At 39.2% G+C, this 16,586-nt stretch overlaps 1 protein-coding gene across 1 annotated transcript in view; it reads right to left on the reverse strand.

Moving 5' to 3' along the window:
• Window positions 1-4,861: 4,861 nt before the first annotated feature.
• The window catches only part of si:ch73-335l21.1 (insulin receptor substrate 1-B), a 61,162-nt gene continuing 49,437 nt past the window's right edge, over window positions 4,862-16,586 (reverse strand). Inside the window, exon 3 of the mRNA XM_017723057.2 lies at window positions 4,862-6,930. Within this exon, the coding sequence (XP_017578546.1) occupies window positions 6,923-6,930 (8 nt within the window). The 3' untranslated portion in view covers window positions 4,862-6,922. The remainder of the gene's footprint in view (window positions 6,931-16,586) is intronic.

Raw genomic sequence — 16,586 nt, forward strand, 5'->3', positions numbered from 1 at the left:
GTGTGTGTGTGTGTGTATATATATATATATATATATATATATATATATATATATATATACACATACACACACACATATATATGTGCATTCCACACCATTTTATCTATATATATATATATATATATATAATGTGTGTGTGTGTGTGTGTGTGTGTGTGTGTATATATGTATATATATATATATATATGTATGTATGTGTGTGTGTGTATACGTACAGTGCCCTCCACAATTATTGGCACCCATTAAGATGTTCTTAGGCTTGTAATATATATATATATATATATAATTTTTTTTTAATTTTTTTTTTTTTATATAGTATAGGATAACAATGCATAAAAAGAGAAAATTCCAACTTTTAATTCAAGTGCATTAAAACAGTCGAGAACATTAAGAAATAATTATTTTACATGAAATCATCTGTGCCACAATTATTGGCACCCCTGATGTTAATACTTTGTACAACCCTCTTTTGCCAACAAGACAGCACTTAATCTTCTCCTATAACATTTCACAAGATGGGAGAATACAGAGAGACGGATCCTCGACCATTCCTCTTTGCACAATCTAAATCGTCCAGAGTCCTGCGTCCTCTCCTATGCACTGTCCTCACCCCACAGGTTTTCAATTGGGTTGAGGTCTGGGGACTGAGATGGCCATGGGAGGAGCTTGTGGGTTTCACAGTGGGCATGAGGTGCTTTTCTGCATACTCATCTTTTGTGTTACACCAGACCCACTTAGAGTGTTTGTTGCCAAAAAGCTCTATCTTGGTCTCACCTGACCAAAGCACAAGGTCCCAGTTGAAGTCCCAGTACTGCTAAGCGAACTCGAGACGTTTACGTTTATCCTTGTAAGTGAGAAAAGGCTTTTTCTGGGAATGCCTTCCAAACAGCTTATTGGCATGTAGATAGCGCCTGATGGTTGTTATGGAGACTTTGTGACCCCCAGATGCTACACTTTGATGCAATTCTCTAATAGTGAGCTTTAGAGAACTTTTTACTTTTCTTACCGTCCTCCTCACTGTGCGTGGTGGCCAGAAAAACTTGCATCCTCATCCAGGCTTGTTTGCCACTGTTCCAGTTGTTTTAAACTACTTGATGATTCCTCTGACTGTAGATATGGGCAGGTGTAGGCGAGTGGCTATTTTCTTGTAGCCATTGCCTGACTTATGAAGGTTGACACACATCTGACTTACTTGAATGGTGTGTTCTCTTGTTGTGCGTGTGTGTGTATATATACATATTATTATTATTATTATTATTATTATTATTATTATTATAAAAATCTTGTAAATCACGGCCGAATCATAAAGGTCAGTTAAACTTATGATTAAATAACAAATACACACACACACACATAAAAACAAGGCCCCAGTAACTTTTGTTACTTCTGGAAATGTGATACTCTGACCACTGCAGGAAAACTACCACAGGAAAAAGCAGAGGGTGGTGAGAGTAAACAGAGGTCCAGGTGTGAACCTTGTGATTCCTGGCAGGTCAGTGTGCTACTCACCTGAGATACTGTTACAACCATAGACATAATATGAATTTATCTCTGTGGTTAGAAAACCATCTGCCACCAGACACCACCCCCCCCAAAACATACACAGCATAATGAATGTCTTGTGTTTTCCAAAGGCTGCAGAAGGGCTCGTCATCACTTCAATGCAGAGAGACAGGACTGTAACTAAAGGAGAGAAACAGTGATAAGTGAAAAAAGGAATATCAGATACCACACACTGTTTATATTGAATCAGCACATCTTTCAGCTGTTGCTCCAGCCTGCAGAGGTAGGGATTTTATAAGACCTCTGAAGGCACCGCGTAGTATCTGGCACCAGGACATAAGCAGCAGACCCTTAAAGTTCTGTAATTTGCAAGGTAGAGCTGCCATGTATCAGACCTTTCTCTTCTAGCACATCCCACAGATGCTCACTCTGATTGAGATCTGGGGAATTTGGAAACCAGGGCAACATCTTGAACTCTTATTCACGTTTCTTGTTATTCCTGAGCAATGTATGCGGTGTGGCTGGGCACGCTGCATACATTGAGAATACCACTGCTATGAAAGGTGCCATGTGTCAAACTAATGCCTGGACCCAAAGTTTCCCAGCAGAACGTTGCCCAGAGCAACTGCCCCCCCATCCCCACCACCAGCTTGTCTTTTTCCCCACAGTGCATCTTGATGCCATCACTTCCCCAAGCACACAGCACACACATACCCAGCCATCTACATGATGTAAAAGAAAACAGGACTCGGACAAGGCGATCTTCTTCCATCGCAAGGTCCAGTTCCAGTTCCATTGTGTGCTGCTGGACAGGGGTTAGCATGTGCATTCTGACCCATCTGTGGCTGCGCAGCCCCATATGCAGCAGGGTGTGATGAACTGTGTGTTGTGACACACTCCTCCTGAGACCATCTTTAAAAAATTCTGACTTGGGACAGGAGATCTTCTGTCGGTTTGGACTAGATGAGATAGCCTTTGTTACATTTTCAAGTCAATGAGCCTTACGAGCCAACACCCTGTTGTTGGTTCGTAGTTTGTCCCTCCTCAGACAAAGTACTCACCCTACTGACCAGGAGCCTTATGACCTTGCCAGTTCATAAATGTTTTGAGAGTCATCTACACATAACTTGAGTAACTTTGCCAAGGGTTTTCACACCTGCCCATATTTTCTATTCACTTACCAGCTAATATATTCCAGACATCTATATTCCCAGAACGTTGATATGAGGCAATCAATATTATTCTAGTCTCTTTTGGCTCATTGGTGCATGTCCAAAAGTATGTAGACACCCCTTCTAATTAGTGAATTCAGCTGCATCCATTGATGACAATTACAGTTGTCACACACACATAATCCCCACAGAAAAATCTTCCTAATAGAATGGGATGCTGTGGAGCAGTTGCACATGAGCCTAAAGCCATCATGCATCAACTAGAGTATATAACGTGCCCCAGCATTAGGCTTTTGAGCAGTGAAACTGTTTTCTCTGGAGTGATGGCGCTCAACGCAATACCTTTGTGGTGAGTTGGAGTGGCATTTGAGATCCAGAATTAATCATCCTATATCAGTACCTGACCTCATTAATGCTTTTGTGGTTGAATTAAATCAAACCTTCACAGCAATGTTCCAACATCTAGTGTGTATCTAGTGTTTGTTTATTTTTAGGATCCTTCTTTTGTAAGGCATTCTTTGAAGAGTAGAGGCTGTCACTGCAGCAAAGGGGGGGGGACAAATTCCCTTTTGAAGGGTAATTTCATCAATTTATCAAGATTTCTGCATGATTTAGTAATTGAAGCTATGCACCAAGTCATTTAGAGAGGTTTGATGTGCAATGGTTCTTTAAAGTAATGGTGATAAGGACACAACGTTGACAAGCTAAATACTGCTATTTTATTTACTATCCAAAATGACCACTGATTTTCCATGCACCTTTTGAGTTTTCATATGTAATGTTGATGATGGTAAATTAGTGGTGAATCAGAAAGGCAACTATTTTACTTCTCTGCTTTGAATGGACTTAAAAATACATTTCAGTACACAACAGTATCACAAAAGTATCCTAGAAAGCAATGTCTCAGGCTTCAGGCAGCCTATTTATAATCATTTCATACAGCTTTCTGTGATGTAGCTTTTAGAGGCATTAAACACAGGATGTCTGGTTCCTTTCACCACTACTGTGAGCATTAAACATATGAACCTTTTACTAGACTAAAGGTCTGAAATTGTCATCGCAAAGTAAATAGAGGTTGTGCAATATGAAATCAATAATAAATTGTGGATGAGACAGACTTTGGTACAGTATGTACTGAGGGCGTTTAGGGCCAATGTTCCATAAATACAGCAGGTTTCCATCACACACTGTGCAGTATTCTTACATTTTGTTTCAGACCAACTTTGTTTTCATGTTTTTCTTGTGAAAAAAAAGAATGTGTTTCATAATTGCCTCCTTTTTTGTGCTTGTTTTTTGAGTGTGGGTTTCTGTCACAGGGCAGTAGAACACGTCCTTGTATGGCACCGATTTCAAAATCCACAAGAGATCAGCACTCTAGACATGTTCATGATATCCACATATTTTTTATTGTTTGTTGAACAGAGCATCAAAAACATTAATAATAACACATGTCTGCACCTCACACTGCCCTTTTTTAAGCAACATGACATAAATGTCTTTAAATCACAGGTAACAAAAATTCTAGCGCATTACCCACCCAGGACCTTTACTCCGCTAAGATAAAATACCGTAGTAAGAACCAGCAGCAAAAACTGTGGGAATGCCCCTGCCCCCTCCAAAAATATTGAATTTTACATCATCAGTATCAAAACCATCTGTATTCTACTCTATACAATACTGTGTATCCTCTCACGAATACACTGCATCCTGAGGGAGATGGTGTTTGCTGCCCCATGACTGGACTCTCTTAAAGACTTCTTTGGTCATTTTCGATATTTACATTTTTCTCAGCAAAACATCCTGCATGCAACCCTTGAGATAACGCAAGATCATTAATTATACTGCTACAGATTTTAGTAGACTGGTTGAATAGGACTTTTGTCAGTGGTAAGGCTTGTCTAACCTCACAGCAGAATTCTGTTAGCCATGTTAGCATATTTGTTCTGCATTTATTTTCCATCCATCCATCCATTTTCTAAGCCGCTTCTCCGTCAGGGTCGCTGGATCCCAGCAGTCTTTGGGCGAAAGGCAGGATACACCCTGGACAGGTCGCCAGTCCATCGCAGGGCAGACAGACAGACAGACACAGACAGTCACTCACACACTCACACCTAGGGGCAGTTTAGCATATCCAATTGGCCTGACTGCATGTCTTTGGACTGTGGGAGGAAACCAAAGAACCCGGAGGAAACCCACGCAGACGAGGGGAGAACATGCAAACTCCACCCAGAGAGGACCCTGATCACCCGGGCGGGGAATCGAACCCAGGCCCTCCTTGCTGTGAGGTGACAGCGCTACCCACCACGCCACCGTGTCGCCCTTTGAAATAAAATTCAGCCCTACCATTTAAAAGTCCTGGTGTGGCTGGGTTACTGTACTGCAGCAGTATGATGCATGAGTCGTGCACTGTACAGTATGCACAGTGTGGCTGTGATCTGCACAATGTAATGCGTCTGAGGCCTCACAGGGCATGTGGGGTTGCCTGTTGTAACTCTGGATTACAAAGTAGTAGATCTTATTGTGCTGAAGCGGTGAGCTCAATCTGGATGCAATAAAGCTTATTTGTTATGCACTGTATCCAGGCAAACAAGGGATAGGCCTATGCTGCCTGGGACAGTACAGAGTTTACAGAGAAGTATTTGAGATCAACACACGTATATAAATGCACACTCCTGTTCTAAACTGCTTTAACATCCATGTACCCCTCTCCTTCTCTGTCTCAGTCCCATTATGAAGTCTTTTAGAGGCGAGTCATGGTGCAGAAACAGTTTCATCCTTACATATGAATACACCAAAACTGAAAATGATTTTCAGAATCAATTAAAAGCAAAAAGGGAGTATTATGATAGGGAATGAAAGTTGCAGAATTAATCAAATGTTACCAAATCAATCATGAAAGAGGCCCCAAAGCAGAATTAGGAGTATTTGTTGTACTCACATTGTAATTTTGGCATTGGTTTGTTTAGTATGTAAAATAATATGGCTGCTGTAAATATTCCCTTTTTATGCTGATGAAGACCAGCTTTCTCAACAACATTATTAAATTTTGCCAGTATTTAAAAAAACAGAAAATCTGGTCTGATACCAGCATAAAAAGGCAAATTTTTTACTATCCTTCCAATTCCCACCTGAAAGATAACTGGTACAGTCCACTGTGGGTTGGGTCAGCTAGTGTCCTTGCATGCCGCATGAGGTAAGTAACAGCAGGTACCATCACAGAAAAATATCCCACCTCAGGAGTACTGCTAAAAATAGCCCATTCTGTTACAGGCTACCGTTTACGCTAGTGTGAGCAGAGAACAAGCAAGAGAGAGACTTAGAGAGAGAGAGAGTTAGAGAGAGAGAGACACAGAGAGCAAGATAGGCACTGAAGTACTACTGCATAGCTGGAACATTTAAATCACAGGACATGAGAAGAAGTGAGAGAGAGAGATGAAGACAGGCAGAGAGGCAGAGACATGAGAAAAAAGAGAAGAAAAGAATTTGAGACAGGATAAAGAACTAAAGGACAGAATGAGCACAGGGAAAGTCAGTAGTGGGGCAGGCTGTAGAGTATTGAGGCTTACATTAAAGCTGCTATGCTAATTGTCAAAGCACATCACAGGCTAATTGAGGGTCATTTTTACATCATCATCATTCAATCTGTTCACACTATAGTACCATTCCACATCTTGCTTCTTCATCAGCTCCATTCCCGCACTATTAAGAATTAAAAGCTTCTCTCTGTTCATGCCAGTTCCTCAGAGCAGAGTCTTCTTTCAGATAACTACAATCAAAAACAATAGGCACTTTTTTTTGTTTCAAATTATGTATAATATATTCAAGAACTGAGAACTTCAAGTTCAACTATTGTCTGTTTGAATTCATTTGTGAGCATTGAACTCCAAACTGTTCGCGCACCTCGCTGTCAGATCTCAGCGGCTCCAGGTTGGCAGGCGTCCTTCGTCATGTCCTCTGATCGGCTACAGTGCTTGTTTGTTACGAAAAACAATCTGGGCAACAGGCAAGAGAATTCCTGCCCTCCTTAATTTTTTGGCACTTGTTCCTATTGATTGCTGCAACAAGTCAAACTAAAAACAGAGATGAAATTCTCTTTTTTTATCAGTCTCTTTCGAAAGTGCTTGAGAGGCATGTTGGACCTTGCACACCTCCCTCTCCCTGTTTTTGCTCTGGCGGTCACACACCAGTGTGCGGGAGAGCTCCAGGATTCAGTTCCCAGAATTCCAGAGTTTAAGGGCAAGACATCAATCAGCATTCTGAAAAAAGAGGAGAGAAAAATGTTTTGGTGAGATTTGGCTCAGTCAGAGTCTTAGCAAAGCATTATGTAATATTCTGATCAAATTTCAGAACTGATTGAATTTACTTGATGTGTGAATAACTTTCAGACAATTTCTGCAAGAGAGACAAAAATCTAAAACTGCTGTCATAACAAATCCTTGTTTATAACATTCCTAATTTATTGTTGTCCAAGTAGATCTGTACAGCAGTACCAATAACACTGGTCATTGAGTAATCTGCCAATTATTCTGATTAATCATCATGATTTTAAAAAGTCTTTTTTTTTAAGGCCAAACAATAAAAATGGACCTTACTGAACAATAACACAGTATACACAGCCCTTCTAAGATTCCAAAATATAAAAAAATTGGTCAAAAGAAATCCTTTAAAAGAATCAATTGAAATCTTTTTAAGTTATTATTAATTGTGAAGTTTTGGTTTTATTCCAATATCAATTATATGACATTTGTAATAAGCTGAATACCATCTCTACAGTAATGGTAGTTTACCCTAGCTTCTATGGGAATTTCAATGTCAAGATTAGTGGCTAGCTATTCACTTCTCAAACAGGGGCTTACACCTCTCATTATTGGTCTAGTCTGTAAACCATCTGCCGAGGTCTGTAGGGACCTAATTAAACAAACCCTTTACTTTTACTTTTACATATACATGTATTTCAGCAAAGCACACAAAATGAACTTTAATGCTAACAGCTCCCCCTTGTATAGAATGGTCAGACTGCTACACATGGCTTTATAATGACCAGCAAATATACCCCTCTTATCATTCAAACCAAAAATAACCACTAAGCCAACTCACTGAGTACATAAGTGTTATAAAGTTCTGATATGACAGCCATGATCTTTTATTCATGTGAAAAATTATGTACACATCTGAATCAAGTAAATTCAATGCAGTACTTTCTTCACTGTCATTTTGTGGCTTTTCTTTTACTGCAGGCCTCTAATGGAGTGAGAGCAGCTGGGTTTTGTGGGCTCTTAGCTGAGTAGAACTGTGATAAAACTGGCATCAAGAAAAGTAAAGATTTTTTGTCATGCTCAGGAGCCGACCTCACGTACCACAATCAGTCAGCTGTAATATGAGCATACTGTATTATAAAAATCAATACGAAGCATCCAGTGCGGTCGTCTTTCTGTGTGACTGTGTATAATTGCATTGCGACATTTTCTCAGGGCTTCTTTAATCTGAGTTAAAGAGGGTTAAGTGTCTATAAAGCTAACAGCGAAGAACCAGGATGGCATACACTAACCTTGTAAGAGAGAATGTGTGGGTCTGTTTGTGCGTGTGCTTTTGTATGTTTGTGCACAGGAGTAACGAGAAGAATATTACATTTGAGGACGCACGTAGCTGAAGGCAAGGCATTATAGTGCATGTGTGTGACGCATGTGTTTACATGCGTCAGCTGAAGGGCAAGCAGTCTGAAAACGTGACACTTCTGTATAAACAAAATCAACACTGACTGAAAACGTGTTTGAAACTGGGCTCACAATAACATGAGAACACCAAATACATGATTATCAAACATCAGGGGGAAAATGAAGAACAGCGTGGACCTCAGCACTCCTCCATCTTTTTCCTGTGACTAATATCCTGCCATTTTCCCTCATTACTATGCCGCAGCTGGTGAGAGTGATTTCAAAACGAACAAACAAAACCAGACGAGAGGGTAAGTAGTGCGCTAATTTGTACAGAACAGTCTGTGAATCTGGAAAATGTTAAAAAAATTGGCCCCCCACTTGCAGATAGTGCTGTGGTCATCATATTAATACTAAATGATATGTCCTGATACTGTGTTGTTTACTTCATTTCAAATACTCTCTCGGAAAAGATGCATAAATAATTGGGTCTGATGTTCGAGGTTCATTGGTTAGCCGCTAATGCAGAACAACATCCACAACAGCCAGTGGCGGAATCACATCAGATACTGTGCAATAGCTCAAACATCTGACCATCAAAGTAGACACTGCAATTCATTTTCTCACAGGATGTCCTGCCACATGAGACCACATTGATGTCATATAGAGAAACCTACCAACACAAACTAGGGATGCATTGATACAGAATATCTGGGTTAATAATGGTTACGGAGTATTAACACCTTCTAGAGGTGAATGAGGTAACTGATCATTTGTTTACATATTTGTCTGATTTACTTTAGGGCTGTTAAACAATTAAAATAATTAATCATGATTAATTCTTTTGAGTGGTTAATTGTGATTAATCACATTTATTTTATTTGCCCAAATTTGCACCAAAACTAAGATTTTGTCCACTTAAAAAGCAGAACATTTGATTATACCTCCTATATGTAGACAAAATAAGCTTCATCAGGATCCTCAGGATCCTTCATAAGTATTTATTTCCTTTAGTAATTCCATATTTTGATGAAATAAAGGTTTCACATGAACCTGAATATGACATGAAATTACATGATTTCCATAGGATGAACACAGTCTCCAACTGTCATTACTGACAGTGAGAGCAACAGTGGCTGCATGTTCCAACCAATGAGTGTATATATATATATATATATATATATATATATATATATATATATATATATATATATATATAGTAACTTATATTATATAATATAGTATATTACTACTATTGGAACAAAACCTAGTATCTCCATTTTTGTAATTTTTCACTTTTTGACATAATTTTAAAATGTTTATTTCTCTTTACATAGTTTGTTAATTTCATGATGAATGAACCAAATAAATGGCCTAAAATTACTTGGAAAAAGGGTTCCATTGAGGATTTGTTCCAACAGCAATGATACATTATTTCAATGGTTCTCCTCAGCAATTGTAGTCCATTTGTTAAGTTGCTGCTGGTTGAGCTCTTGCAAGCACTGTCTGGAGTATTCTGGTAAGTATTGGTTTAAAAGTCTTTGAAAAATAGTTTTTGAATGAGAGGGATACAATCAGGTATTCAATTATAGAAACATTCAGATGACGATCAGCTGGGCTTCAACCTGCACTACTACACCTGATTCACAGGGTAAAACTAAGAAATAGGTGTGTGCATGGGTACTGCATTTCTCTGCAATCTTTGTTCAAGGTGCTATTCAAACACTTAAATCACTGTTGGAGTATATGTTTCATTGTGAGGAGAAAGAGAAAACAATTCAGTTACCGGATATCCATTCATGAACTCTTGCAGATAATGGAATATCAAAATTAGTCAGAAGGCACATACTAGGAAAAATGTGTTAATGTTGCAAAAAAAGTATACCAATAATAATTTATTGTGTTACCATGTTTGGCAGCCCTTATTTATTTAATTATTAAGTATAACTAAATATAAGGTAGGTCCTGAAGGATCGAACATCATACTTAGAAACTTTACCTAAATGTTATACATTATTTAGCAGGATAGACAGTTATATAGATATGCGTAGTTATTCACTATGCTACCAGTCTGTCTGAGTGAGTGAAAAAGACGATAAATACTCGGCACTGGTGACTAAACGCACGGCAGTGCATGCTCAGACTAAAAAGTTGAAAGTTTTTCCCAAATAATACCAACTTCAGACCAAACAAAAAAACAATAAGAGCTGTTGCAGAGTTTCTATGAAGAACACACTCTTGGCTGGTAAGCTCCTCTAATTCTGGCATTCAGTGCCACAAACAGAGTGTGATCAAACATCTCACTGGGGATGATGTGGAAAATGGCTGCAGTGGTCAGGCACATGACTATCGATTTTGCAATAAATCTGTCGCAGACAATTTGGCAGTAGGATATCGGCAACATGCTGACTGTACTATTTATACAGCCTACAGAAGTGACTGATGAATAAATATCAATGTGTTTGAAGCTACAGAGGGCATAATTAAAAGCATATTACCTATTAAACATTTCAGTAAATAAGGAAAGCAAATGAATCAGGCCCTGCAACAGGCAGAATCAAGAAAACTGCTTTTGATGAATTGAAAATTTACCAATTCTCTAGGCTCGCTCATCAGCCTGAATTTCCTTGCCCTGTGCTCTAATTGTAAAAAGGATCCCCCTCCACTTCTGTTCATTCTTGCACCATACTATATTTAGCCACTCAGTACAAGCTGTGCTATCCAGAACGCAGCGACGCACCAAGCTTCACAAACAACAAACATCTTAAGAGGAGAAGGAAGACAATGACATTAACACACACCTTCATGTCTCACCACCTACACACACACAGACACACACACACTTTATATTCTACTACTTTTTAACAAAGAACTTATTTCAAAAGGAATTTTAAAAGGAATCAGACATGAATGCAACAAAAACTGTAATTTTATGGAATGTAAATGCTTTTTAAATCTGCAAGTGTGACTGTAACCCTTTGCATGTACAATCACTATATTCAAACTACAAATACTTACCTCTTCATAATGTTCATGTTACATGAACATTAGGAATTTAAACTCATGTGTTAACTCCCATGCTAAAGATACATTAAGGAGATCTCTACAGATTAATGAAATTGATTATGGATCTGAAGTTCATACAGTTACAAGTTTTGCTATTGCTTTCTCATACAGTTCTTTATGACACAAGATTTAAGTCCGTTTTAGACATGCCTGATAAAACACAGGTATAGACATGCATGCTGTCAGACACAGAAAGAGCCACATGCACAAACTCGTACTAGGCAATAAATACAAATAAAATAGGTTTGAACGCACACAGACATACATGGCAGTAGTGGTGTCAGTGGTGCTGAAGTGTGTTCTGTTTGCTGTTACGCTGCCTTTGACAGCGCAGATGCTTCTGCTGTAGCAGTAAGATGGAGTTCCTCTCTTTTCAGAGCAATAATGAGCTACAGCACAGAAATCTCTCTCTCTCTCTTTCTTTCTGTCTCACTCTTACACACACTCTCTCTCTAATCCATCTCTTCATTCATCTGTCTCATTTCCTCGTGTGTTTCCCCATCTGCACACTGATCAATTTAACAATGCCCCTGGGATCTCTCTCTCTCTCTCTCTCTGTCTCTAACAAACACTCTCACACAAACTCTATCTTTTTATCTCTTTCATCTCTCTTTCTCTGTATCTTACTATCTTTGTCTGACTCACTTTTCTTTTTCTCTTTCTGTCTCTTGCTCACTCTCTCTTCTCTCACTCTGTCTCCTCTGTGTGTGTGTTTGTATGGGTTTGAGTGACTGGTCTGTGACATGCTTTATCGGTGTCTCTGAGTCAGCTTCTCAATTACTTAAGTTGGCTTCATCATAATGTAACTGTGTGTGTGTGTGTGTGTGTGTGTGTGTGTGTGTGTGTGTGTGTGTGTGTGCGTGTGTATGTAGAGTGATGATCTACTCTGTGCATTACTGCATGGATGTAATGTCTCTTGAGTATAGATGGAATGTGAGCAAGGCTGTGCACGTGAATATATATGTGTGAGCGAGAAAGAGAAAGAGAGAAGGAAGTAAGAAAGAGAGATGGGAGAGATAGCGTAAGAGAAAGGGGGCAGAGCTTGATTTAAAATCCCCTTATTTAGGAACCATTTGGGAACAATGTTGAGGACACCACAATTAATCACTAACACATACAGAACTTCAGCCAAACATTTCCCCTCAAATGCATTACAAGCATGATAGATTACAAGCATGTTGGTAAAAAACAAAGTATGCGTCATTCCACAAAGGCCTGGAACAGTTTCAGGACATCTATGTTGTAGCTTTAAGACACCAAACCATGGAGAGAGAGAGAGAGAGAGAGAGAGAGAGAGTGAGAGAGAGAGAAAGAGAAAGAGGTATGAAAGTGACATTCCTTTGGAGGCTGCGTAAGTGTATATATGACGTTTAGGTGTATATATGACATACCTGTCATCGAGCATTTATTCAGGTGTAATAGATTGTGTATATGTGCACATACAGGCACATATATATATGAGACAGGTACAGTTACTGCTGTAGTTTCTGCAAAAGAAAAAACGTTTACAGAGGCACACTGTTACTCAAAGAGTCAAACATGCAAAAAATGTAAGAGATCTTGGGGGTGCCACACCTCTGAGGGACAGGGAGTTCCAGCACAGAAGGAAGGGAGAGGGAGGGGTAGAGAAAGGGAGAGTGAGAGAGTATAATGAAAAAAAGAAAAGAAAAGAGCTGCTGTGAGTTTTAGTAAAAGTGTCATGATAGAAAGAAAGACAAAAGCAGGCTTGAGGGCTTCTATGTGTCTGTGAGGGTATAAAGTTAAGTGTGTGTATGTGTGCGCGTGTGTGTGTGTGTGCGCGTGTGTGCAGGCGTGCATGCACTTGCATGTGTGTGTGTGGACGCTGGCTAATTTGGGATGTCCTGTTGAGTGAATGGGACATAAAGAGCCAACCAGAGCAAAGGAAAGTGGGTAAGAACTCACCCACAAATAAACATCTTCATGCAAACATTATGGTACTTTGTCTACATCAAAACCTACTCTTCATACATTTAATTCCCAGTCAAAATAACCATAAGTTTTTCAGAATTTTTCAACATTTCTGAGGACATTCAATGTAAGACAATCCACTTACATAGGAAAGAGGAAAGTCAAAGGAAAATAAGTGAAAAAGCAGGAGTTGAAAAATTATTAAAAGATACAGTGAAAATACTCAAACCTCAAGACCTGATAGACCACCTAAACTGTTACAGAACAACAGTTCTTAAGTTCATACTCTTATTCTAACTCCAGATAAAAAAAAATACTATCTGTACTGGAAATGGTGCTTTGACTTATGAGGGTTTTGCTGTTTATTAGGAGGAATAGCGTCAGCGTGGTTGGCTAAAGTGCTTGGAAAACAAACTGGAGAGGGTCAATGCTCTAATAAACAGCACATCCGCTGTACCAATATTCTTAACTGTAAGTTTATCGTGCCTTAGTTTTGTTTGACTTTTTAAAATCAGTAACAGTAGCTAGCTGTCTGCCTAACTAACATGTTTATTTTGCTTAAGTATTTATGTTTCAGCTGTGTGAGTGTGGTCGGGTGCTAGGTAACAGACATGACAGTTGATTGCCGCCTTCAAATGAGTGAGTTAAGATTTCCTATCTTAAGATAGGATGCTGTAAGATAAGATTCCTACATTAAAATTTTCTTCAGTAAAACAAATTTGTGAAAAATCATATCTTGACCTGTCAGATCTTAAGACAAAAAGACGTTTCTGTAATACAGCCCCAGAACAACAGACTGACCATGCCAGAGTCCAGAGGCTGTATTTTATAACAAGTTTTCATCAACATCAAAACACGAAGAGATCATGTCTGCAGTGTCTGGGGCTTTGAAAACCACTGTTAGCAAAAACCCTCACAAGTCAAAGCACCGTTTCCGATATAGATAAATCTAGCGTCATTATACTGGTTACAGTGAACTGTGCTGGCTGTCACTGCATAAAACAATACAAACAGACGGGGAAAACAGAAGTTACGACAGCTCTGGGGTTTATCTTAAAGTTAGGACAGAATTTAGAAAATCTTGTTTAGTTAGGATGTTTCTGTAATACTGTTTTCTTATCTGGAGTTATTATAAGATCATGAACTTAAGAACTGTTGTCCTCTAATAGCTTCTGCCTTAAATTCAATCCTAACTGAAATTGTCAAGGTGACTTGGCAGATAAGATTTCAGACTTAAGGAGTTTCTAAAATACTGCCCACACTTCAACCTCATTCAGTGCACTTGGCATTACTTGCATCGTTCAACCAACCTCTAAGACTGAACTTCAGAGATGTGGAAAAATATCCCTGCAGATTTCTTTAAAAACTGCCAGCAGATCTCCTGAAAAGAATGGATGATAAATGTTTAAATGGTATATATTGCTATTCAGGCTTCTGTGCTTCTTTCTGTTAGATATATATGTTCTGCTTTTTTCCCTGAACCACCCCCCCCCCCCCCCCCCCCCCCACACACACACACACACGCCTACAAACGGACACATGCATGCGTGAGCACACAGCTTTGCTGACTCATCTGTCTTTCCTCACTCAAGCAGTTCCACCACACTCTGCCAAAGGCTTTGCAGAAATCAGCCCCTCAATATCTCTTACACACTCACTCACACATGCACACATACTCTCCAAATGGCCACGATATCAGTTCTTCCCTAAAACATGCACTATGAGTATTTAAATCACTGAATGCTTCACCAACAATATCAATTAATGAATCTTCCTCAGGCGAAACAGAATACATAGGATGTGGGTATGGTTGTTTGTATATGTGAATATCTGAACCCACGTGCTTGTTTACTTAACAATGTATTCAGGATCAGGTATAGAGTCAGGTATAAGTCATGTAGTTTGGAATAAAATGCATTTTTACGTCATTTTAAATGCATTTTGGACTGAGTATGCAGTTAAGAATGGGGGGGGGGGGGGTGTTATATTTATTGTTTTTTGTGATAAGTTGTCACAGTGTACTGTGGATATCATCAGTACTTAACACTTACCAACTGCATGTTTCAATGCATGGAGAGCATAATTAGCCCTGTTTAACTGAAATAAGGGAAATCTTTATAAAAAATCAGTTCTTGATGCTACCTTTTAAATGTAACACTTCTAATTTACTATTTAAATTAGTCTGTTATTTTGTCAGCTTTAGAATCTTCAGACAAAATAAATATTGTGATGTTATATATGTGCCATATCACCCATCCTTAAGCAGAACTGCAGAAAATATAGCAAACATAACACAATAATCAATGCTGCCTATTCAATTTATCGCACAATTATGCAACATAAACACCAAAAAACATTCTGAAATGTTCTGCTGTTTGTAGCCATTTATCTATGATGGATTGACTCTATATGACCAAAAAGAGAAACGTTTTACTCTGAACTGCTTTACTCTTTACTCTTAACTAAACACTTAGGTCACTTTTGATCTTTTATTTTTGCAAATAACAAGCACAGAATTAATATTTGCAGTCTTTGTGATGCCAAGAAGTTTTGCAGTTGCAGCAGGCCCCCTAGCAGTACCACTACAGCACACTGGGGGGGCAGTATCCCACAGTTTGACCACTGATGCAGATATCTCAACTGTAAAAAGGTTAATGTGCTTATAACCTACTAATATTACAGTACATACTAGATTTCAACTTCAAGCCTCTGCACGCTCATGAGGGTCCAGTAGTGAGGACACTACAGACTACAGGACCCTTGTGTCATTCAGTGTCATTGAGTGTTACTGCTGCAGTCAGCAGATCTGTGGCTGGTTTGCTTTTGGGGGAAAAGAGAGCTGTTGCATAAGGGCACTGACAGAGTTTTGCAAGTTCTGAACCCAAAGAGCAGCAACCACTGTTGGGCAATCACACGATAAAGGAATGCTGACTAGGGATTTTTCAGTTTGGCACAGTGTGTGCACCACGCAGACACACAGGAACACACCAGCTATTCTGAAACACCAGCACACACAACAAACCTGTCACTTGCCTAATTAACATATTAACACAAACTGCTGCTCCTCTCCCTTTCTCCTTTGCCCTAAAAGTCTTAGGTTTCTGTCTGTATTCCCAGGGCCTTGATTGACAGCAGCGGGCTTCTGTAAGACCACCAGGCAGGAGACATTCTGTTAAACATGCGCGAAGTGAATCCTTCTTTTGCCAGCTGTGACGAGAGATGAGAAGAATCCCACAGTCATCACAACTTAGGGTGTGTGAGGC

Source organism: Pygocentrus nattereri, chromosome 2 (genome assembly GCF_015220715.1).
Source record: "Pygocentrus nattereri isolate fPygNat1 chromosome 2, fPygNat1.pri, whole genome shotgun sequence".
NCBI lineage: Eukaryota > Metazoa > Chordata > Actinopteri > Characiformes > Serrasalmidae > Pygocentrus > Pygocentrus nattereri.